General features: G+C 44.1%; 1 protein-coding gene across 6 annotated transcripts in view; it reads left to right on the top strand.

The window, feature by feature from the left end:
- The window catches only part of LOC120988984 (Fc receptor-like protein 5), a 157282-nt gene extending 146572 nt beyond the window's left edge, over positions 1-10710 (top strand). For 4 of the 6 annotated variants that reach the window (XM_040416817.1, XM_040416819.1, XM_040416814.1 and 1 more), the window contains 3 exons: positions 7262-7338; positions 9946-9986; positions 10575-10705. In XM_040416817.1, coding sequence (XP_040272751.1) covers positions 7262-7338; positions 9946-9986; positions 10575-10670 — 214 coding nt within the window. In that variant the 3' untranslated portion in view covers positions 10671-10705. Of the gene's footprint in view, positions 1-7261; positions 7339-9945; positions 9987-10574 lie in introns of all 6 variants that reach the window. The other 2 variants (XR_005776211.1, XM_040416815.1) reach the window with 2 other exon arrangements.
- The last annotated feature ends 13255 nt before the right edge of the window (positions 10711-23965 follow it).

Genomic DNA, 23965 nt, shown 5'->3' on the forward strand with positions numbered 1-23965 from the left:
CCACATCCGTGATGCTGTGAGCACACGGCCGGTGCCCGCATATTGTAGACACGCTGTTTGCGGGTCAGTGTGTAATTTTGTAACTTATTCAGGCTACCTCAGGGACTGCTTGGGCTAGTGTACAGAATTTAACACTATATTACTCACTTTATTTTATATTTGAATCAGCCCAATCTTTATCGCATAATTCTCTATCACAGTTAGGTTACCTCAGAAAGTCTTCCAAGTTCCAAGTATGATGTTGCAGCATTTAAAGCTATACAACTTAATTTTTTATTGCTGTGAATCAGCCCAGTCTTCATCACATAATTCACAATCACAACAAATCTTTTACAATATGAATCCTGGTACTGATACTGAGTCACCTGACATACCGGTCTGTAATTGACTACTACCTTAAAATAAAATTCAGTTGATCACAGACTAATGTTCCTGGTGTATTGTTCTATGTCACAGTTATAGGGTGCCAGACTCCGTACATTTGACCATGACAAAAAAGATTTCAAAGTTAATTTTAAAAAACTAGACTATTGTGTATGGTGTATTGTTCGGTGTCACATTTATATTGTACTGTCAACACGGTGTACTTTTAGTGGATAAACTATGTGACTTTTTCATTGCCAGAAGGGCAGTGGAACATAGTAATGGAAGAGGAAACACCTGGGCCATGTCATCTACCAGTGAGAATGTTGGCAGCAGTTGTTCTTTACCTCTTGTATTCAACAACATATTATTGTGGAGGAAACGGGTGACATTGTGGACTGGATGGCTTACTCACTACCTCAGTCACAGCAGGATGATGTTGATGTTACTTGTGCACTGGTAGACCTTGAAAGAGGTTGGATACAGTGCTAGGAGACCCCAGAGTGCTATACATGATTTTTCAGGGCAATTGGGGCAATTTTTTTGGACTCAATTGAATCTGATGGCCAAATCGATAGAAATGGAATTCGCTCGTCTCTGCTAATGGTGATGTAGTCTTTCTGCATCGTGAGTGCATTTTACTAAAAAATCGCTGAAGTAGTTCATACTGTGGCTGAGAGTTGTGTGTCATGGTGACTAGTGTGAGCAAATCGAGCTTTGGATCCTAGATCCAAAGTCCATTCGTTCAAAACTTCGCTTTAATGCTGCCGGAGACGGGTCTCCATACACTATTAAAATGCACGGGCTCCAGCGAGGGAAATTCGTTATTCCCGAAGTCTCGCAGGACTTCGGTGAATAACTTTGGGATTAAATTTTTCAACTTTAAAACCATTTTAAAATGTGGATCCGAAGTCGGCTTAGGTACTGAGGTACCAGCCGGTACTGAAGCCGACTTCGGATCCATGTTTTAAAATGGTTTTAAATTTTAAAAATTGATGGCCGAAGTTATTCACCAAAGTCCCGCAAGACTTCGGGAATAACTCCCTTCTCCTCACCGGAGAACATACATATTAATGTTGTACGGAGACCTGTGATGTTTTAAACTCATTGAATTCAGATCTAGGATCCGAAGCTCAATTAACTCTAATTGTGACTTATATTATGACTATTTTCCTCCTGATGAACCTAGAGATTAATAGGGGAAATGCATAGAGATACAAGCGGTATTGTATTATAGTCTTTCTAGGTCTGTGTTATGTTAACTAGCACGGCTGGTATGTGCTAGTATCCACATACATACCAGTGGAGAATAAGTATAATTTTGTAACAATATTCCCAATTTAGTAACATCATTCAGTATTTACTGTTGAAGACCCATCTCATGGACTGAGATAGGATATCTTTATTTTCAGTGACCTTTCACTGCACCTCCCCAAAATCAGACACCTGATAGATAATGACACCTGATGGAGATTTTAAGGGGCACATAGAGGAAGGTCAGTGATCAGGGTCTCCCTTATTGAGCTAGTCACTCTGTTATAGGGTGACTCAATGTGACTCACTATAGATTATACAAAGGCCCTCCTATGTGTAATCCTTTAGGTGGGATGAACTGTTTTCCTCCACTTTTAGTATGTTAATAAGGGCTCTGTGACATAAGCATTCTTTATTTCCATTGTTCTGCTCCATAATAGATGGAGAACAACAAAAATAATGGAAGTGCCAGATTTGGCACATAGCTGACAGAAACTATAATGGTTTCCATTTAGGAGAACACTTTTATGGTGCAGGTCTTTTCCCTATTTTTGATAAAATTTGCCACAAAGCATCCAACACATGTCATGTCAACATGTCCTAACAGTTATGTTTTAGTATTAACAATTAGGGTATATTTAGGAATGCAAAAAACCTGGGCATAATGTCTGGAAGGATGTCGCTTACCGTGTTAGTGCCCAGCAGTCCCGTTATCCAGCTCTCCACTCACCACCGCACGGCTGAAGCTGCTTCCCGGCGTCCTCGCTCTCTGGTATGTGTCACGTGATCTCCCCAGAGATATCGCAGGATTTGGTATCTTTGTTCCAGTATTCAGGTGAGATTATACTCACAGCAAGAAGAAAAATGGAGCGCTCCAAGTTTTAAAGATTGTTTAAATAGTCCCAATCATGTCCGTATTCTTTATTAGTTGTAAAACAACTAAGGCAAAACTGGGAGATCAAATCCCTACGCTAATATTTAGAACAGGACAGAATCCCAAAAGGTCTACAATTACTGAAGACTCCAGCACAGGACCTATATGGAGAGGATTTCAACCTTGAATGGGAAAACCTTCTTCATATACAGTCACGAACATTAGTAGAGCTGATTATTAAAAGGAGAGTCCAAATTTTGGGGGCTATTACGGAAAATATTAATCGGTGAAAGTGAAAATAGACCAATTACCCAAATATAGTATTTTTAATTTATGGCAGGATAGAATATGCAAAAGTTTGGACAAGACTGAATCTGAAATAATTGCTAAAAAAAAAGCAAAAAACACAGTTTTGTTCCTAAACCACAAAATAAAAACGACAAAGATACAGAAAATAGAGATAGACCTATCCACATCCCTACAGAACAAACGAGATCCACGATACCAACTAGAAATAGGTTTGAGACACTGGCACAGCAGTCTTTTTTAGACGGGACTCCTCACACCATTCACCAAAATTAAAACCCAGACACTCACGATCACCAGAACACAACAGGAGAGCACAAACCCACAGAAACACCAGTACAACCTGAGACATCACAATCACCACAACAGACAGGAAGAACTACACTATTCACCTTACCAGACACGTTCTCTGAGACAGAGAGACTATCAGAGAACTTCACCATTATACAATCAGAGGGAAGCCCAGAACCAATTATATCACAACCACCAAATAGGAATAATAAGACACAAAGGGGAAGGAAAAAGAAGGAATCACAGATAGGCACATTAAATATAGAACAGGATAACATCATTAATTTAAGTAGCACAGTGTTAACACCATCACAGAGCTCCCTGCTGAATAAAGGATTGAAATTTGCACCTAGTGCACAGCTGAACAAATTTAGTACTTACATTGGGATTCAGAAATTCATTAGGAACATCTGCCTAAAAAAATACTTCATAAAAAATCCGAACTCCACAACTCTACATATAGAGGATGGTTTTAAACATACTAATTTGAGGAACAAATCAAAGAAATTCCCAAGAAATGAAATAGGCCCAGAAATTGGTAGCTTTCAGAAAAATTTAGATGTTAGGAAAATAAAAGAGAAAAAATTCTACAGAAAAAACCTGTCTGATAGGGAAATATCAGCAATTAAGGAGTTACAGAAAAATGACAGTATTACGATTCGCCCTGCCGATAAAGGTGGGGCGATTGTAATCCTAGAGACTGCCAAATACATACAGGAGTGCTCCAGACAACTCTCTGACAGTACCACATACGAAAAACTTGAAGCAGATCCCACTGAAAAATTTGGCGACAAGTTAGGAGAATACTGTCAGAGAGGAGTCCAGACGGGCATCCTGTCAAAACAGGAATCCAATTTCATTATGGGGACGCCCGGGAGACTCCCGGTCTTTTACTGCCTTCCAAAGGTTCATAAGGACATGGAGAGTCCTCCAGGCCGCCCCATAGTGTCAGGCATTGGCTCCTTAACATCTAATCTTTCGAGGTATGTGGATATGTGGTTACAACCTATGGGGAAAACCACTACATCTTACCTTAGAGATACTACCCAAATTATTGAAATATTGGAAGGACTGACCGTGGGAGAGGACTGGATAATGACTACTCTTGACGTCCAGTCCCTCTACACGGTGATAGATCATGAATTAGGCATAAGAGCCGTAAAAGCACAACTTGAAAGGAATAGAGAAATGAAGATACAACAAGCAGAGTTCATTTTAGAGGGGATGAAACACATTTTACAGCATAATTATTTTTATTTTGAGGGAAGTTTTTATCTGCAGATTAGAGGAACTGCCATGGGCACCAGGTTTTCCCCCAGCTATGCAAACCTGTTTCTAGCACAATGGGAACAGGTGGCTATTGATCCATATAGAGGGGGCGACCTGGTGCTCTGGCGATGTTATATAGACGACGTCATTTTAATTTGGAAGGGAGATTACAAAACTTTGAATACGTTTATATCCGAACTAAAAAAAAATGACTTAAATTTGGTCTTTATTCAGAGTACTAACACTACAGAAACTGAATTCTTGGACTTATCAATTACAAAAATAGGTAACAAATATGTATGCAAGACCTATTAGAAACCTTCTGCTAGGAATGCATTTATTCTACATTCAAGTTGTCATCTGCCAAATTGTCTATTGAATGTGCCCTTCGGACAGTTCGGTAGGTTAAAACGGAACTGTACCGAAGAGGCACAATTCGAAGTGGAAGCCATGAGCTTGAGAGACAAATTCCTGGCAAAACAATATCCAAGTAAAATATTAGAGGGATCATTAGAAAGAGTAAGAAGGTTACCGAGGAGGTCGTTATTGACAGTAAAGACAGCTCAGAAGAATGAGGTAGACTCTCAATTTAGGATAATTCTTCCTTATACAACACAACGTAGAAAAGTGGAAGAGATAGTCAAACGCCATTGGCATCACCTACTACAGGATAAAATTATAGGTAGAGTAATGCCGCCAAGACCACAAATAACGTACATGAAAGTGCCTAATTTAGCCATAAAAGTGGCCCCTTCCATTAAGACAAAACGAAATAAAACATCAGGCCTTAGTGGGTGGATTAACCTAAAGGGTTTCTATAGATGTGGCCAGTGCATCTGTTGTAAAACAACTAAAGCTCCAAGAAACACTAAGAAGGTACTCTCTACCCAAAATTCTTTTATGTGGGAGATAGACCACTTTCTTACGTGTAACTCAATCAGTGTGGTCTACCTCGTCCAATGTCCAAACTCTAGGCAATACATTGGGCGAACGAAAAGAGCCTTGAGAGTGAGAATATCTGAACATATTTCTAACATCAAGAAAGGATATTTAAAACACTCACTCTCAAGGCACTTCAAAGAGACCCACGGACAAGATCCCACAGGGCTGACTTTTGTGACCCTGGAGAGGATTGATAAACATTGGAGAGGTGGGAACCACATTGAGCGGATGTCAAGAGTGGAATCTAAACAGATTTACGACTTTGGAAGCATGATGCCAGCAGGCTTGAATGCGGAGCTAGAGATTTTTGGCTTCTTATGAGTTAGGGCGGTGTGCCTTTCATCCAATGGGGGATCACATGTCTGGCCGTTATTCTGTATTGTGACCCCCCCCTTGGTGACAGGCCCACTTCCCCGTTTCTACTTGCAATACATTGGACCACTTTGAAAACATAGAAATTTAAAGGGGAATACGTTATTATGATGGAATGACTATGCTGATATTATAGTTCCATGAATTTGTTTTTCTCTATTAATATGGACCTTAGATAAGACTGCAGTATATATTCCCTTTTTTATGCTATTCTTTTTTATTGGGATTTTTTATACACTTTTCTACACTTTTTTATACATTTTTTACATCTTTAATGGAAAGCAACCTGGTAGCAACTTTTCCTTTATTACCTGTCAATATGATGAAAATACAGAAAAAACGCATGTGTTGCCAAAAAACGCATGAAAAACGCATTAATACCGCAATGAACAAAATACATATTCCAGTCCAGATTTTGAAGAGGACCTGTGGCGATATAAAAGGACGTGACGTTTTAGCAGGGAAACACGTCTGGCGTTATATCCCTGCTTTGATAAAGAATCCGGACATGATTGGGACTATTTAAACAATCTTTAAAACTTGAAGCGCTCCATTTTTCTTCTTGCTGTGAGTTTAATCTCACCTGAATACCGGAACAAAGATACCAAATCCTGCGATATCTCTGGGGAGATCACGTGACACATACCAGAGAGCGAGGACACCGGGAAGCAGCTTCAGCCGTGCGGTGGTGAGTGGAGAGCTGGATAATGGGACTGCCGGGCACTAACACATACCGGTAAGCAACATCCCCCCACAGCACCGACCACCAGGTGACACTGCTGTTATTACCACCATAATTTTGAAAGAGGCGCTCTGCTCCACAAGGACCAGACCGCAATCTAGTGTGGACATTGTAATGTGGACACACATTACTTTTAATAAATTTAAAGGAACATTGTCCAAACGCTAATACGGAATTTGCTGACCATATAGGTCAGAAAAGCGGAACGTGGGCACCATATCCAGTTGAAAGGATCTTCATTTATTAGGCAGTGTTATATATAGAAGATCTTATCCCACATATAGGATTTCACTACCAGTGGATTGAATATTTTATATATTTTTTATGGGGTATTTTATATGTGATTATATCATAGAGACCATTCCGGAAATTGTGATGTTTTAATAGTGTGATTTATATTTTACAGTGTGATTAGCATTGAATTCTTGCTGTTTAAATCTTGCTGTTTGATTTTTTTGAGATTAAATGCTGTTGATGTGACAGTCGTATACTTATCTATTTTCAATCCACATTCTGACTGATTGGGTGATCAGTTTCAGACTAGAGCACCTTTGCCATACAGAGAAGGGTGGTGAGCTATCCACGTTAATTTGTTTTAAAATAATGTCTGGAAGACCTAAAGAATAGCTGTAACATGAACTGAGCCACAATGCTAAATCTGTAAGTGGGCGCCCACCTACCATGTGATAGATTACAATACTGTTATCATCTTATTCAGCAAACAGGCCTTTGGGCCTCTTGAGGCATCAGGGCCTAGGCACATCTGCCACCTCTACATTATCGATATCCAATACGATGTACCGGTAGTTAAAAAGCATATCAGCTAATTTCTCTGTTTTATATTTTAGACCTTTGTGTCCATTGAAAGAAACTGAAGAGAAAAATCAAATTCTGGATATTTCTGTAAAAGATCACTACAAAATAGGTATGTGGATATCTTTACTATAGCTGTAATATTATTGTCCATCAACAAATACAATGGGTGTCCTTTATTATATTTTTTAGGCTACTTTCACACTCGCGTTTGGTGCGTATACGTTATTGATCTGCACAAACGCATCCGCTCCGATAATACAGCCGCATGCCAGATAATACAACCGCATGCATCCATTCAGAACGGATCCGTTTGTATTATGTTTAACACTCTTGAAAGTCAATGGGGGACGGATCCGTTTTTTCTATTGTGCCAGATTGTGTCAGTGAAAACGAATCCGTCCCCATTGACTTACATTGTGTGCCAGGACGGATCCGTTTGGCTCAGTTTCGTCAGACGGACACCAAAACGTTGCAAGCAGCAAAACGGAATGGAGACAGAACGGAGGCAAACTGATGCATTCTGAGCGGATCCTTATCCATTCAGAATGCATTAAGGGCAAAACTGATCCGTTTTGGACCGCTTGTGAGAGCCCTGAACGGATCTCAGAAACGGAAACCAAAATGCCAGTGTGAAATTAGTCTTACACCACTTTTTGGCGTATTTATGTCGCAGATTTTGTTGCAAATGTGTTTTGCGGGAAAACCTGTTACTTTTTCCCACTCATGCCACTTTTGCAAAGTGGCGAAAAAAGAGGGCGTGGCATTGGCAGAGGGCAGGCTGGCAGGCCCCTATCATTCATCATTTTCCACACACGTTTTTGGTGTGGAAAATTATCTTGATCTACGCCAGCAATTGAGCTGGCATAGATTAAAGCATGTCCCACGATTGGCGGCAGCAAGTGCCAAAGTTTTGTAAAGGTTGCTCCTCAACATAACTTTGGCGCATCCACCGGCAGCGCACAGGGCAGCGTATCAATGGCCAGGCTTAATAAATGTCCCCCAATATCTTTAATTTTCTGAAATTTAAAAATACTATTACAGCCACAATGTCCTTATTAAGGACACAAGTTCCTACATCCTGATCCATGCTCATAAAATGCATTTTTGACTGTGTAACAATCATACTTACCAACATTTGAGTTGGTAAAATCGGGGAAATATAAACACTCCATCGCAGTCACATGACATTTTCCGCTCTGCTGGTTCCCTGTCCCAATAATGCTTGTGAGGGATCTGCCCCGTCGACACAACATCATCAATGATCTTGCACCTGAGGGCAGTGTTCTGGACATTCTCCTGGACACTGCCCTGTAAATGTGATGTCAGCAATGATGCTGTGTGTTAGGGCAGGTTTTTGTCCAGCAGGGCTTCAAGCTGCCTTCGATGAGTGATGTTCAAGCTGGGAGGAGAGGCAGAGACCTGATGCTATAGAGTATAGATGCTCCCGTGAGTCTTGTGCTGGGATGCTAAAACAAGGCGCAGATCACACATCACAATTACCCTCATGCACTCAGAACTTCATCATCTGACTTCTATAATGCAGTGAGGTTCAATGCTTTTTTTTTGTTTTGTTTTTCTGTAAAACTCCCCCCACCCCCTCCCCTTTCAAGTTCTGGAACAACCCCTTTAAGCTGAAGTGTCAGCAGCCTGAGAGAGCAAGTGTAAATGAGTTTTAGTGCTGAGATCTGGTTACTAGATGGCGCTGCACTACTCACTCATTGTACACTGTCCTCTGCATAAGGATGCCAGACCCTCTCTGAAATCAGGAGGGAGCTTGGACATAAAGGCTGGTGCAGCCATTGTAGCTCAGTTGAGCACATGGCCCAGTAGGAAGGTGCAGGGCTGTCATCAGAAAGTTATTGGTGATACTGCTGTGGCAGTTACAGGGAGAGAGCTGCAGCAGAAAGGACACGTCCCCTGAGCTGTCAGGTTACAGATATTCTAGCATAGCAATTGCAACACTTTAACAAGCAGCCTGTTTAAAAACACATGGCACTGTCAGATTTGTTATGCTTTTTAAAATTGAAAAACGTTCCAGAAATTGCCCCTTATTGTGGGCAGATATTTGCCTGTGTATATACACACATGGTGGTATAGGAAGAGGCAATGTCTTGTTCTAAACAAGTGATCGAAAATGTATGCCTTAATGGGGGCAGGTGCTTGCCCATCTTTATACACACAGTAGTATCAGAGGAAACAATGCCCTGTTCTGAACAAGCATCCAAAAAATATCCCTTAATGGAGGCGGATTCCTGCCTGTGTTTATACATACACACTAATATCAGGAAAAAATTGCAGATGCAGTGGCTGGTATATGGTAATGGAGTCAGCGATCAGACATGACTAATTGCAGCACAGCACCCCCCTGGTGTTCTTCTTATTCTGTCTCAGAACGTCTACCTAATATGTGCAGTGCTGGTGGGAAGACGCTCCTTATAATGCTCTGATTGTCCTTAGCCTGTACAATGTCAAGAATCATTGCACAGCCTGTGTACAAGAGGAGACCACTGGGCATATAAGGTGGATGTTCAGAAAATAAATCAAACACATAGGTAATAGCAATGTCTAGACAAAAAATTATTCCAAATTGAAACTTTTAATTTTGTGTGAATTTGTCTTTTGTTTGCATTCATCTTCCTTTTTAAAACAATTCCACGTTTTAATGAACTATATTCTTGTACATGTAACATTATTGCTTTTATGTGCTTTTTTTCAGTTTCAATAAACCCTGCATGTCTATCAATTGCAACACAAAAGGTAAAGAGAATCTACCAGGAGTCCTGCCCTTGTTGCCCGTACAAACCAATCAGAGCTCAGATTTCATTTTTTCAGAGTAGCTTGAGGAATAAAAACTGAGCTCTGATTGGTTACTATGGGGAATGAGGGCAGTGTTCCAGAGAGCCAGTTTAAATACAGGAATGTCTTGATAGCATAGGGTGCTAAAATAAAAATGCTGCCAAAAGTAGTACCAGTTCACCCAGACACCCTCCATCCCAAATTGGCAGTTTGTTGGAGCACAGCGCAGCATAACAGATGCATATTAAGAATAAGTAGTGTTGTTTGCTGCCTGTTACCATGGAGATGCATAGGTCTGCATAGGACCTGAAGACACAAAATAATATGATATTTTCAAATCAAACTATTTGCAAAGTTGCTTCACTTGTAAAAATAAAATTGCTGCAAAGACGGTCATAGCATTTAATGTATGTCTCCTTCCTGCTTCATACTTTGTAATAATAATTCTACATGGATGCTTTTTATGATTTATAGATGTGTTTATGGCTGTTATTCTTGAGCTCTTTAGACGGGGACTACAAGTAAGTTGTATTTCTTTTTCTATCACAGGAGACTGATGCTCTAGACGGAGCTATGAACTTCTCCACATTTCACTGTAAAAATGTATCTGAAGGAGACACTGCCTGGAATTCCTCAGGCCTTTAAAAAGGGAATGAAGATGATTTAGTTTAATATGTTCTATAGGTGAAACAAGTGATGTACCTGCATTGAAAAGCCTCCGATAATACTGTATGGCCATACAGAAGAAAATTTCTACAGTAAAGGATTAACTATTCTTATCGTCGAAAGCTGCACCAAACGAAAATTGCGGAACAGAGTGGCAACTCCCGCGATCTTTGGAACTCCCGCAAAATTTAAACCAGCTTGCTGTATGGAGCGACTGAATAAGCCGGCAAATATTTAAAGCTCCATTGAAGCAATAGGGAGACAGCAGACGCTAGACGGTAAGCCAAATATCAATTTAAAGTTTTCTTCAATTCAAAGCTCATATCGACCTTAAAAGGATATGCTATAAGAGACTTTTCACATTATCAGGATTCCTGTGGACACTTTATGAACATATTGCGCTCCCAGTGAATACACCTACAACATTTTCAGTGACATTCAGTTTCCCAAATTGGGATAGAGCTCTAGAAGATAATACCCCCTCTCTCCCAAATAACAGCATATACTTGAAGTTTTTTGGTGTGATATATATTATTAAATTTATCGACACTATTGAGTGGTATCGAATATTCTATCAAATATTTCAACATTGAATTTTCTACCATTCAATTTATCGAATATTTCTATTGAATATATTTTTATTGAATATAGTATCGATCATATCTACCACAATATATGTGACTGTAATGTTGTATATTATTGCTACATTGTTCTTATAAATTTTATTACTGGTATAAATGTTATTACTTGTATTTTATGGGGATTTAATAAATATTTTCTGCATATGTCAATCTGGTTGCCAAGTGTATGAGTGCTCGCTCATTATTCTATTACTACATTTGCCTTTTAAGAGAGGGTGGGGTGATTCCCTCTATATGAGCTTGCAACACCATACCTTAACTACTTGCTAGTGAGCCACCACAACCTACCACTATGATTTAGACATGTGTCATGGTGCCCAGCATTTTGATTCAATCATGGTAAAAATAGTACTACAGGTTGCGCTAATCCTCCTGCAAAATATGATGGAATCTCCATCGGAAGTATGAAAAAAACCTATGTTTTAACAAAAAAAGGTTAAAAAGTAACAGCTAAAGGGAAATTTCCGTCATTGCTCAATTTTACATTGATGAAACCCATAGGGCTCAAATAGGTTTGAACATTGTAGAATACAAAGACCAAGTAACCTGACTGGTTCCTGTGGGCAATGTCTACTCTTTTTCTAGACACCAGTTTTGATCAATCATCTCCAGTATGTCAGGTGGCTAACAGTCCCTTTATGCCACTATGTTGAAGCGATATTGTAACAGCAAATACAATGAGCACAATACAATGAATACAAGTTTTTGTAATATTTCAGTTCCATACACAAATACTATGTAATTGACAATTTTTAGTTTACAAACCCCATTTTCATATACGCTGTTAGAGAGTTATGAGTTGTTCAGGATCCTCTTCTCCAACCAGAGAGAAGAATGGTTATAAAGACCATCACTTGCTCTGGAGGATTTGTCCTGTTAAGACCTTTATTAGCCACCCAACAGCTGGCTCAGCTTGGGGTCTCCTCCATTAGGTAGTGATGAGTCTGGTAGTGTAATTTTTATCTTCATACTCACTCAATTCCAAAACAGGCAAGCGTGAAGACCTTAAGTGATTATCGCCCGGTGGCTCTCACTCCTATTGCTATGAAGTGCTTTGAACAACTTGTCCTCAGGCACATGAAGAGCAAGATCTGCACCTCCATGGACCAATACCAGTTTGCTTACAGAGCACATAGGTCAACTGAGGATGCTGTCTCACTTACCCTTCACACTGCGCTGTCACACTGGAGCAGAGAGACAGCTATGTGCGGATGCTGTTCATTGATTACAGCTCCGCCTTTAACACCATCCCTCCCAACAAGTTGGCAACGAAACTGAACAACTTGGGTCTCAGCTCACACCTGTGCAACTGGATACTGGATTTTCTTACAAAAAGACCACAAATCGTACGCATGGGCAAGCACTTCTCTTCATCCTTAAAGGGGTTATCCGAGTTATGGGGAAAAAAATAAAACCTAACAAAATTAATCAGGATATACATATACATTAGTCAAGCTTGATTTTTTGAAAAAAGAACGATCCTTACACCTTTTTCAGGTTCTGTTATTGCTGTGTTTACATGCAGCAGTAACAACAATGACTCATCTCTCCCTCATGAATATTTGTGGGAGGGGTTGATTTCAAGAGAAAACCCTCCACCCCGCCCCCCCCCCCCCAATATAATAAATGGGGATGGAGTGGCAGCACGGTGGGACATATGTACTAGCGGCAGGGCTAGTCCGGCAAGGTGACAGGCTATTTAACTGCTGTAACAGCCTGCCGATAATATAAAAGTAATACATTATTTACTTTTTTCTTCAAGTGGGCGGTCTTCACTGGAACGGAGCAGCCAGCCATACAAGTGCCGAATGAAGAGCTGCGGCAGTGGTGAGGATCGCGCATGCGCGATCAACTCACAGCCGCACGGACTGTAATGCAGAGAGGTGGGGGCGTGGCCAAGGCTGATGACGTTCCGTTGAGGTAGCCGCGGCACAAGTGAGGATCGCGCATGCACGATCAACTCACAGCCGCACGGACTGTAATGCAGAGAGGTGGGGGCGTGGCCAAGGCTGATGACGTTCCGTTTACATGGCTTAGTCACTCCGACAAGCAAAGAGCTCCATGTCAACGGAACGTCACAGCTGATGACGTGGGCGGTCACATGACTGTTTAGTGTAGCAGAGAAACGGCACAAGATAGGTACAGTAAGTGATTTAGGAAAGCTAAGGGATAGGAGAAATAAAGCCATAGAGATAAGGTTAAGTTAACTCGGATAACCCCTTTAACACTAAACACCGAGGTACCGCAAGGCTGTGTGTTGAGCCCTCTCCTTTACTCCCTCTTCACAAATGACTGTAAACCTATTCACAATACCAATACCATTATAAAATTTGCAGATGACACGACCGTGATAGGCCTAATCTCCAACAATGATGAAACAGCCTATAGGAAAGAGGTTGAGAACCTAGAGAGATGGAGTAAGAACAACAACCTCATACTCAATACCAAGAAAACAAAGGAGCTAATTCTGGATTTTAGGAAAAAGAAACTAAATGGACACCATCCCATTAGCATTAATGGTGGAAACGTGGAGATAGTTCAAAGTTTCAGAGTCTTGGGAGTTCATATTAGTCAGGACCTGTCATGGATAAAAAACACAACAGAAATTACCAAAAAAGGCCTTCAGAGGCTTTATTCTCTGAGGAGTCTGAAGAAAGCACAACTCCCAAAACAGCTGCTAGTCAATTTTTACAGGTGCACCATAGAATCTGTTATCACATACTGCATTACAGTGTGGTACTCCGGCTGCTCTTCTGAGGACAAGAAGACCCTCAAGCGCATCATCAGAATGGCTGGCAGAATCACTGGTACTCAGTTACTATCACTGGATGACATCTTCACTGCTCGCTGCAGCAACAGGGCAAAGATTATCTGCGGGGATCCAACTCACCCCGGCCACAGCCTTTTCATTCCCCTACCCTCTGGTAGGCGTCTTAGAGCCCTACATGCCCGCACCACTAGGCTGAAGAACAGCTTTTACCCCAAAATAATCAGTCTCCTAAATGCTCAGAGATTATTGCCCCTTCCTAGGATGGAAACTACCACAGACTGAAAGTGACTGCTGCATTCATGAACCCATGATGATCTCTTGTCTGCAGTGGTGTCTGAATCAGTGTGTATATATACTCATAAGCACTTCCTACTTTGCTCTTGCTATATATATGCTGTGAACTGTGAATAGTAATGCTTTCTAGTGCAATGTTTTGTTTTTTTCTAGTGTAATGCTTTAGTTTAAATGTCAGTTCTTGTTCCTCTGTCCATGGCATCTAGGATTGCTCCAAACAACATTTCATTGTATTACATTGTATTGTACAGTGACAATAAAGGCATCTTATCTTACTTGCATTCTGACGCTGTGCTCTGACAAACCAGCAGTAAATGGTCTGAGAGGACTCCTGAGCTCACACACGTAATGGAGAGGACTAAAGGAGAAGTCTTTACAATGCATTTACTGCCGGTTTGTTGGAACACAGTGTCGGAACATAAATTAATATGAAGATAAAAATGACATAACCGGACTAAGTGTCACTTACACTGTGCAAAGCTTACTCAGTTGGGGAGTGTTCACAGATTATCTTTAACACAATATCAAATAACTAGAAAAGCTAAAATTTCTGGTGAAATTGTGTGAAGTGTTCTTGCCTCCTCCAGTAGTCTACAACTTGAGTGGGTGGAGTGGCTTGAGTTACTGTTGTGTGGTTGGAGTGGCTGGAGTAACTGTGGAAAGGTTGGACTGGGCAGAGTAACTTTATGGAGTGGGCAGAGTAACTGTGTGGAGTGTTTTGATTGAGTAAAGATAGTAAACATTACACTAACCAATTGATTGATCAAATTTAAAAGTGCACATGGCAAGCTTAATAGAGTGAGAAATGCATTTCAACTTTTATTTATTTATATAGCACATTTAATTGCAATGTTGTTATCTAAAGTGCTTCACAGTTACATTAAAACATACATTTATAAAAACATTAGAAGCTGATTTGTGTAGGTGGGCTTGAAAATAAAGGAGTGGTGGCAGTTTAGAAATCATGTCCTGATTAGGGTTGAGCGAACACCTGGATGTTCGGGTTCGAGAAGTTCGGCCGAACTTCCCGGAAATGTTCGGGTTCGGGATCCGAACCCGACCCGAACTTCGTCCCGAACCCGAACCCCATTGAAGTCAATGGGGACCCGAACTTTTGGGCACTAAAAAGGCTGTAAAACAGCCCAGGAAAGAGCTAGAGGGCTGCAAAAGGCAGCAACATGTAGGTAAATCCCCTGCAAACAAATGTGGATAGGGAAATGAATTAAAATAAAAATTAAAAAAATAAAAATTAACCAATATCAATTGGACAGAGGTCCCATAGCAGAGAATCTGGCTTCACGTCAGCAGAGAATCAGTCTCTTCATGCCATAGCAAAGAATCTGGCTTCATGTCAGCAGAGAATCAGTCTCTTCATGCCATAGCAGAGAATCTGGCTTCATGTCAGCACAGAATCAGTCTTCATGTCATAGCAGAGAATCAGGCTTCACGTCACCCACCACTGGAACAGGCCACTGTCACACATTTAGGCCCCGGCACCCAGACAGAGGAGAGAGGTCCCGTAACAGAGAATCTGGCCTTATGTCAGCGCAGAATCAGTCTTCATGTCATAGCAGAGAATCAGGCTTCACGTCACCCACCACTGGAACAGGCCACTGTCACACATTTAGGCCCCGGCACCCAGACAGAGGAGAGAGGTCCCGTAACAGAGAATCTGGCCTTATGACAGCACAGAATCAGTCTTCATGTCATAGCAGAGAATCAGGCTTCACGTCACCCACAACTGGAACAGGCCACTGTCACACATTTAGGCCCCGGCACCCAGACAGAGGAGAGAGGTCCCGTAACAGAGAATCTGGCCTTATGTCAGCACAGAATCAGTCTTCATGTCATAGCAGAGAATCAGGCTTCACGTCACCCACCACTGGAACAGGCCACTGTCACACATTTAGGCCCCGGCACCCAGACAGAGGAGAGAGTTCCCGTAACAGAGAATCTGGCCTTATGTCAGCACAGAATCAGTCTTCATGTCATAGCAGAGAATCAGGCTTCACGTCACCCACCACTGGAACAGGCCACTGTCACACATTTAGGCCCCAGCACCCAGACAATGGAGAGAGGTCCCGTAACAGAGAATCTGGCCTTATGTCAGCGCAGAATCAGTCTTCATGTCATAGCAGAGAATCAGGCTTCACGTCTCCCACCACTGGAACAGGCCACTGTCACACATTTAGGCCCCGGCACCCAGACAGAGGAGAGAGGTCCAGTAACAGAGAATCTGGCCTTATGTCAGCACAGAATCAGTCTTCATGTCATAGCAGAGAATCAGGCTTCATGTCACCCACCACTGGAACAGGCCACTGTCACATATTTAGGCCCAGGCACCCAGGCAGAGGAGAGAGGTCCCGTAACAGAGAATCTGGCCTTATGTCAGCACAGAATCAGTCTTCATGTCATAGCAGAGAATCAGGCTTCACGTCACCCACCACTGGAACAGGCCACTGTCACACATTTAGGCCCCGGCACCCAGACAGAGGAGAGAGGTCCCGTAACAGAGAATCTGGCCTTATGTCAGCACAGAATCAGTCTTCATGTCATAGCAGAGAATCAGGCTTCACGTCACCCACCACTGGAACAGGCCACTGTCACACATTTAGGCCCCGGCACCCAGACAGAGGAGAGAGGTCTCGTAACAGAGAATCTGGCCTTATGTCAGCACAGAATCAGTCTTCATGTCATAGCAGAGAATCAGGCTTCACGTCACCCACCACTGGAACAGGCCACTGTCACACATTTAGGCCCCGGCACCCAGACAGAGGAGAGAGGTCCCGTAGCAGAGAATCTGGCCTTATGTCAGCGCAGAATCAGTCTTCATGTCATAGCAGAGAATCAGGCTTCACGTCACCCACCACTGGAACAGGCCACTGTCACACATTTAGGCCCCGGCACCCAGACAGAGGAGAGAGGTCCCGTAACAGAGAATCTGGCCTTATGTCAGCGCAGAATCAGTCTTCATGTCATAGCAGAGAATCAGGCTTCACGTCACCCACCACTGGAACAGGCCACTGTCACATATTTAGGCCCAGGCACCCAGGCAGAGGAGAGAGGTCCCGTAACAGAGAATCTGGCTTCATGTCAGCGCAGAATAAGTCTTCATGTCATAGCAGAGAATCAGGCTTCACGTCACCCACCACTGGAACAGGCCACTGTCACACATTTAGGCCCCGGCACCCAGACAGAGGAGAGGTTCATTCAACTTTGGGTTGCCCCGCAATATAATGGTAAAATGAAAATAAAAATAGGATTGAATGAGGAAGTGCCCTGGAGTAGAATAATATATTGTTAAGGGGAGGTAGTTAATATCTAATCTGCACAAGGGATAGCCAGGTCCTGTGGGATCCATGCCTGGTTCATTTTTATGAACGTCAGCTTGTCCACATTGGCTGTAGACAGGCGGCTGCGTTTGTCTGTAATGACGCCCCCTGCCGTGCTGAATACACGTTCAGACAAAACGCTGGCCGCCGGGCAGGCCAGCACCTCCAAGGCATAAAAGGCTAGCTCTGGCCACGTGAACAATTTGGAGACCTAGAAGTTGAATGGGGCCGAACCATCAGTCAGTACGTGGAGGGGTGTGCACAGGTACTGTTCCACCATGTTATTGAAATGTTGCCTCCTGCTAACACGTTCCGTATCAGATGGTGGTGCAGTTAGCTGTGGCGTGGTGACAAAACTTTTCCACATCTCTGCCTGGATCCGATGAAAGCTGTAATGGCACCGGACGGGGTTACAAGCAAAGTGTACTTGGCTTGCATGCTGACCTGCATTCCCTGGATTTTATGTGGCTGTCATGGCCCATGAACAGGTAGGAACAAGAGTTAGGGACCACTCATGAGACAACCTTGACGCGGTGAGTGGCTTACTATGCTTTGGCCAAAATATAAACCAATGTCTCATCCAGCATGGAGGGCAGAGTGCTGGATGTAGTGTGCGATCACATTTGCATTTTCCGTTTGTATATGTATTTCGCCATAGTGATCTGCACCTACAGGCAGGTTGTGCTGACCCAACCCCTTATTTTTTTCTTTGTAGTATATATTGGAGGCGTGGCGATCTCCTTGGAGTCATTGCACACCTGACCAGTTAATCTGTCCTTGAGGCTGGTTTTAAAGTCAGTATAAAACTGAGTCTGCTTGTATAGAACCTACCATTAGCCATCTGGCTCCAGGAGAAGTATATGGTGGGTTCAGCATGCATGTTGGTACTTGCATCCCTGGATCCGATGAAAGATGTAATGGCACCGGACGGGGTTACAAGCAAAGTGTACTTGGCTTGCATGCTGACCTGCATTCCCTGGATTTTATGTGGCTGTCATGGCCCATGAACAGGTAGGAACAAGAGTTAGGGACCACTCATGAGACAACCTTGACGCGGTGAGTGGCTTACTATGCTTTGGCCAAAATATAAACCAATGTCTCATCCAGCATGGAGGGCAGAGTGCTGCATGTAGTGTGCGATCACATTTGCATTTTCCGTTTGTATATGTATTTCGCCATAGTGATCTGCACCTACAGGCAGGTTGTGCTGACCCAACCCCTTATTTTTTTCTTTGTAGTATATATTGGAGGCGTGGCGATCTCCTTGGAGTCATTGCACACCTGACCAGTTAATCTGTCCTTGAGGCTGGTTTTAAAGTCAGTATAAAACTGAGTCTGCTTGTATAGAACCTACTATTAGCCATCTGGCTCCAGGAGAAGTATATGGTGGGTTCAGCATGCATGTTGGTACTTGCATCCCTGGATCCAATGAAAGCTGTAATGGCACCGGACGGGGTTACAAGCAAAGTGTACTTGGCTTGCATGCTGACCTGCATTCCCTGGATTTTATGTGGCTGTCATGGCCCATGAACAGGTAGGAACAAGAGTTAGGGACCACTCATGAGACAACCTTGACGCGGTGAGTGGCTTACTATGCTTTGGCCAAAATATAAACCAATGTCTCATCCAGCATGGAGGGCAGAGTGCTGGATGTAGTGTGCGATCACATTTGCATTTTCCGTTTGTATATGTATTTCGCCATAGTGATCTGCACCTACAGGCAGGTTGTGCTGACCCAACCCCTTATTTTTTTCTTTGTAGTATATATTGGAGGCGTGGCGATCTCCTTGGAGTCATTGCACACCTGACCAGTTAATCTGTCCTTGAGGCTGGTTTTAAAGTCAGTATAAAACTGAGTCTGCTTGTATAGAACCTACCATTAGCCATCTGGCTCCAGGAGAAGTATATGGTGGGTTCAGCATGCATGTTGGTACTTGCATCCCTGGATCCGATGAAAGATGTAATGGCACCGGACGGGGTTACAAGCAAAGTGTACTTGGCTTGCATGCTGACCTGCATTCCCTGGATTTTATGTGGCTGTCATGGCCCATGAACAGGTAGGAACAAGAGTTAGGGACCACTCATGAGACAACCTTGACGCGGTGAGTGGCTTACTATGCTTTGGCCAAAATATAAACCAATGTCTCATCCAGCATGGAGGGCAGAGTGCTGGATGTAGTGTGCGATCACATTTGCATTTTCCCTGTGGGATCCATGCCTGGTTCATTTTTATGAACGTCAGCTTGTCCACATTGGCTGTAGACAGGCGGCTGCGTTTGTCTGTAATGACGCCCCCTGCCGTGCTGAATACACGTTCAGACAAAACGCTGGCCGCCGGGCAGGCCAGCACCTCCAAGGCATAAAAGGCTAGCTCTGGCCACGTGGACAATTTGGAGACCTAGAAGTTGAATGGGGCCGAACCATCAGTCAGTACGTGGAGGGGTGTGCACAGGTACTGTTCCACCATGTTATTGAAATGTTGCCTCCTGCTAACACGTTCCGTATCAGATGGTGGTGCAGTTAGCTGTGGCGTGGTGACAAAACTTTTCCACATCTCTGCCATGCTAACCCTGCCCTCAGAGGAGCTGGCCATGACACAGCTGCGTTGGCGACCTCTTGCTCCTCCTCTGCCTTCGCCTTGGGCTTCCACTGGTTCCCCTGTGACATTTGGGAATGCTCTCAGTAGCGTGTCTACCAACGTGCGCTTGTACTCGCGCATCTTCCTATCACGCTCCAGTGTAGGAAGTAAGGTGGGCACATTGTCTTTGTACCGGGGATCCAGCAGGGTGGCAACCCAGTAGTCCGCACACGTTAAAATGTGGGCAACTCTGCTGTTGTTGCGCAGGCACTGCAGCATGTAGTCGCTCATGTGTGCCAGGCTGCCCAGAGGTAAGGATAAGCTCTCCTCTGTGGGAGGTGTATCGTCATCGTCCTGTGTTTCCCCCCAGCCACGCACCAGAGCTGCTTTGGGTGCCACCCCGCTGTGAACATGCTTCATCCTCATCCTCCTCCACCTCCTCCTCGTCCTCCTCGTCCTCCAGTAGTGGGCCCTGTCTGGCCACATTTGTACCTGGCCTCTGCTGTTGCAAAAAACCTCCCTCTGAGTCACTTCGAAGAGACTGGCCTGAAAGTGCTAAAAATGACCCCTCTTCCTCCTCTTCCTCCTGGGCCACCTCCTCTTCCATCCACCTAAGTGTTTTCTCAAGGAGACATAGAAGTGGTATTGTAACGCTGATAACGGCGTCATCGCCACTGGCCATGTTGGTGGAGTACTCGAAACAGCGCAACAGGGCACACAGGTCTCGCATGGAGGCCCAGTCATTGGTGGTGAAGTGGTGCTGTTCCGCAGTGCGACTGACCCGTGCGTGCTGCAGCTGAAACTCCACTATGGCCTGCTGCTGCTCGCACTGTCTGTCCAGGATGTGCAAGGTGGAGTTCCACCTGGTGGGCACATCGCATATGAGGCGGTGAGCGGGAAGGCCGATGTTACGCTGTAGCGCAGACAGGCGTGCAGCAGCAGGGTGTGAACGCCGGAAGCGCGAACAGACGGCCCGCACTTTATGCAGCAGCTCTGACATGTCGAGGTAGTTGCGAATGAACTTCTGCACCACCAAATTCAGCACATGCGCCAGGCAAGGGATGTGCGTCAAACCGGCTAGTCCCAGAGCTGCAACGAGATTTCGCCCATTATCGCACACCACCAGGCCGGGCTTGAGGCTCACCAGCAGCAACCACTCGTCGGTCTGTTGTTCTATACCCCGCCACAACTCCTGTGCGGTGTGGGGCCTGTCCCCCAAACATATGAGTTTCAGAACGGCCTGCTGACGTTTACCCCGGGCTGTGCTGAAGTTGGTGGTGAAGGTGTGTGGCTGACTGGATGAGCAGGTGGAAGAAGAGGAGGAGGAAGCTGAGTAGGAGGAGGAGGAGACAGGAGGCAAAGAATGTTGCCCTGCGATCCTTGGCGGCGGAAGGACGTGCGCCAAACAGCTCTTCGCCTGGGGCCCAGCCGCCACTACATTTACCCAGTGTGCAGTTAGGGAGATAAAGCGTCCCTGGCCGTGCTTATTGGTCCACGTATCTGTGGTTAGGTGGACCTTGCCACAGATGGCGTTGCGCAGTGCACACTTGATTTTATCGGACACATGGTTTTGCAGGGAAGGCACGGCTCTCTTGAAGAAGTAGTCCCGGCTGGGAACAACATACTGTGGGACAGCAAGCGACATGAGCTGTTTGAAGCTGTCTGTGTCCACCAGCCTAAATGACAGCATTTCATAGGCCAGTAGTTTTGAAATGCTGGCATTCAGGGCCACGGATCGAGGGTGGTTAGGTGGGAATTTTCGCTTTCTCTCAAATGTTTGTGAGATGGAGAGCTGAACACTGCCGTGTGACATGGTTGAGATGCTTGGTGACGCAGGTGGTGGTGTTGGTGGTACATCCTATGTTTGCTGGGCGGCAGGTGCCAACGTTCCTCCAGAGGCGGAGGAAGAGGTCGAGGCGGCGGCGGCAGCAGAAGAGGCCGAGGCGGCAGCAGCAGAAGAGGTAGCAGGGGGAGCCTGAGTGACTTCCTTGTTTTTAAGGTGTTTACTCCACTGCAGTTCATGCTTTGCATGCAGGTGCCTGGTCATGCAGGTTGTGCTAAGGTTCAGAACGTTAATGCCTCGCTTCAGGCTCTGATGGCACAGCGTGCAAACCACTCGGGTCTTGTCGTCAGCACATTGTTTGAAGAAGTGCCATGCCAGGGAACTCCTTGAAGCTGCTTTTGGGGTGCTCGGTCCCAGATGGCGGCGGTCAGTAGCAGGCGGAGTCTCTTGGCGGCGGGTGTTCTGATTTTGCCCACTGCTCCCTCTTTTGCTACGCTGTTGGCTCAGTCTCACCACTGCCTCTTCCTCCAAACTGTGAAAGTCAGTGGGACGACCTTCATTCCATGTGGGGTCTAGGACCTCATCGTCCCCTGCATCGTCTTCCACCCAGTCTTGATCCCTGACCTCCTGTTCAGTCTGCACACTGCAGAAAGACGCAGCAGTTGGCACCTGTGTTTCGTCATCATCAGAGACGTGCTGAGGTGGTATTCCCATTTCCTCATCATCAGGAAAAATAAGTGGTTGTGCGTTAGTGCATTCTATCTCTTCCACCCCTGGGGAAGGGCTAGGTGGATGCCCTTGGGAAACCCTGGCAGCAGAGTCTTCAAACAGCATAAGAGACTGCTGCATAACTTGAGGCTCAGACAGTTTCCCTGATATGCATGGGGGTGATGTGACAGACTGATGGGCTTGGTTTTCAGGTGCCATCTGTGCGCTTTCTGCAGAAGACTGGGTGGGAGATAATGTGAACGTGCTGGATCCACTGTCGGCTACCCAATTGACTAATGCCTGTACCTGCTTAGGCCTTACCATCCTTAGAACGGCATTGGGCCCCACCAAATATCGCTGTAAAAAATGCTGGCTACTGGGACCTGAGGTAGTTGGTTCACTAGGACGTGTGGCTGTGGCAGAACGGCCACGTCCTCTCCCAGCACCAGAGGGGCCACTAACACCACCACGACCATGTCCACGTCCGCATCCCTTATTTGATGTTTTCCTCATTGTTCCCGTTCACCACAATTTTGAAAATGGCAAATTTGGGAATAGTTTTTCAACCCAGAACAAAAACTGTGCTTTTACGGTCACTACAAATAATTTGACCAGCTAAAACAGTACAGATTTGGTTGAATAGAAATGTGAGGCCTATTTTTTTTGCGCTGTGTGACAGGTATACGTTTAATCACAGAATTAGACTTGTATCTGCACGGTAGCATGTGTGTTAAGTTATTCTGAATGACACTATCAGCACCTTGAATCTAAGATATCCTTTTTGGGACAGATTTAAAGTAGGTCTGATATAGCAGAAACTACTTATTTTGAGAATGGCAAATTTGGGAATAGTTTTTCAACCCAGAACAAAAACTGTGCTTTTACGGTCACTACAAATAATTTGACCAGCTAAAACAGTACAGATTTGGTTGAATAGAAATGTGAGGCCTATTTTTTTTGCGCTGTGTGACAGGTATACGTTTAATCACAGAATTAGACTTGTATCTGCACGGTAGCGTGTGTGTTAAGTTTTTCTGAATGACACTATCAGCACCTTGAATCTAAGATATCCTTTTTGGGATAGATTTAAAGTAGGCCTGATATAGCAGAAACTACTTATTTTGAGAATGGCAAATTTGGGAATAGTTTTTCAACCCAGAACAAATAA

The sequence above is a fragment of the Bufo bufo genome, chromosome 2 (genome assembly GCF_905171765.1).
Source record: "Bufo bufo chromosome 2, aBufBuf1.1, whole genome shotgun sequence".
In the NCBI taxonomy this organism is placed as follows: domain Eukaryota; kingdom Metazoa; phylum Chordata; class Amphibia; order Anura; family Bufonidae; genus Bufo; species Bufo bufo.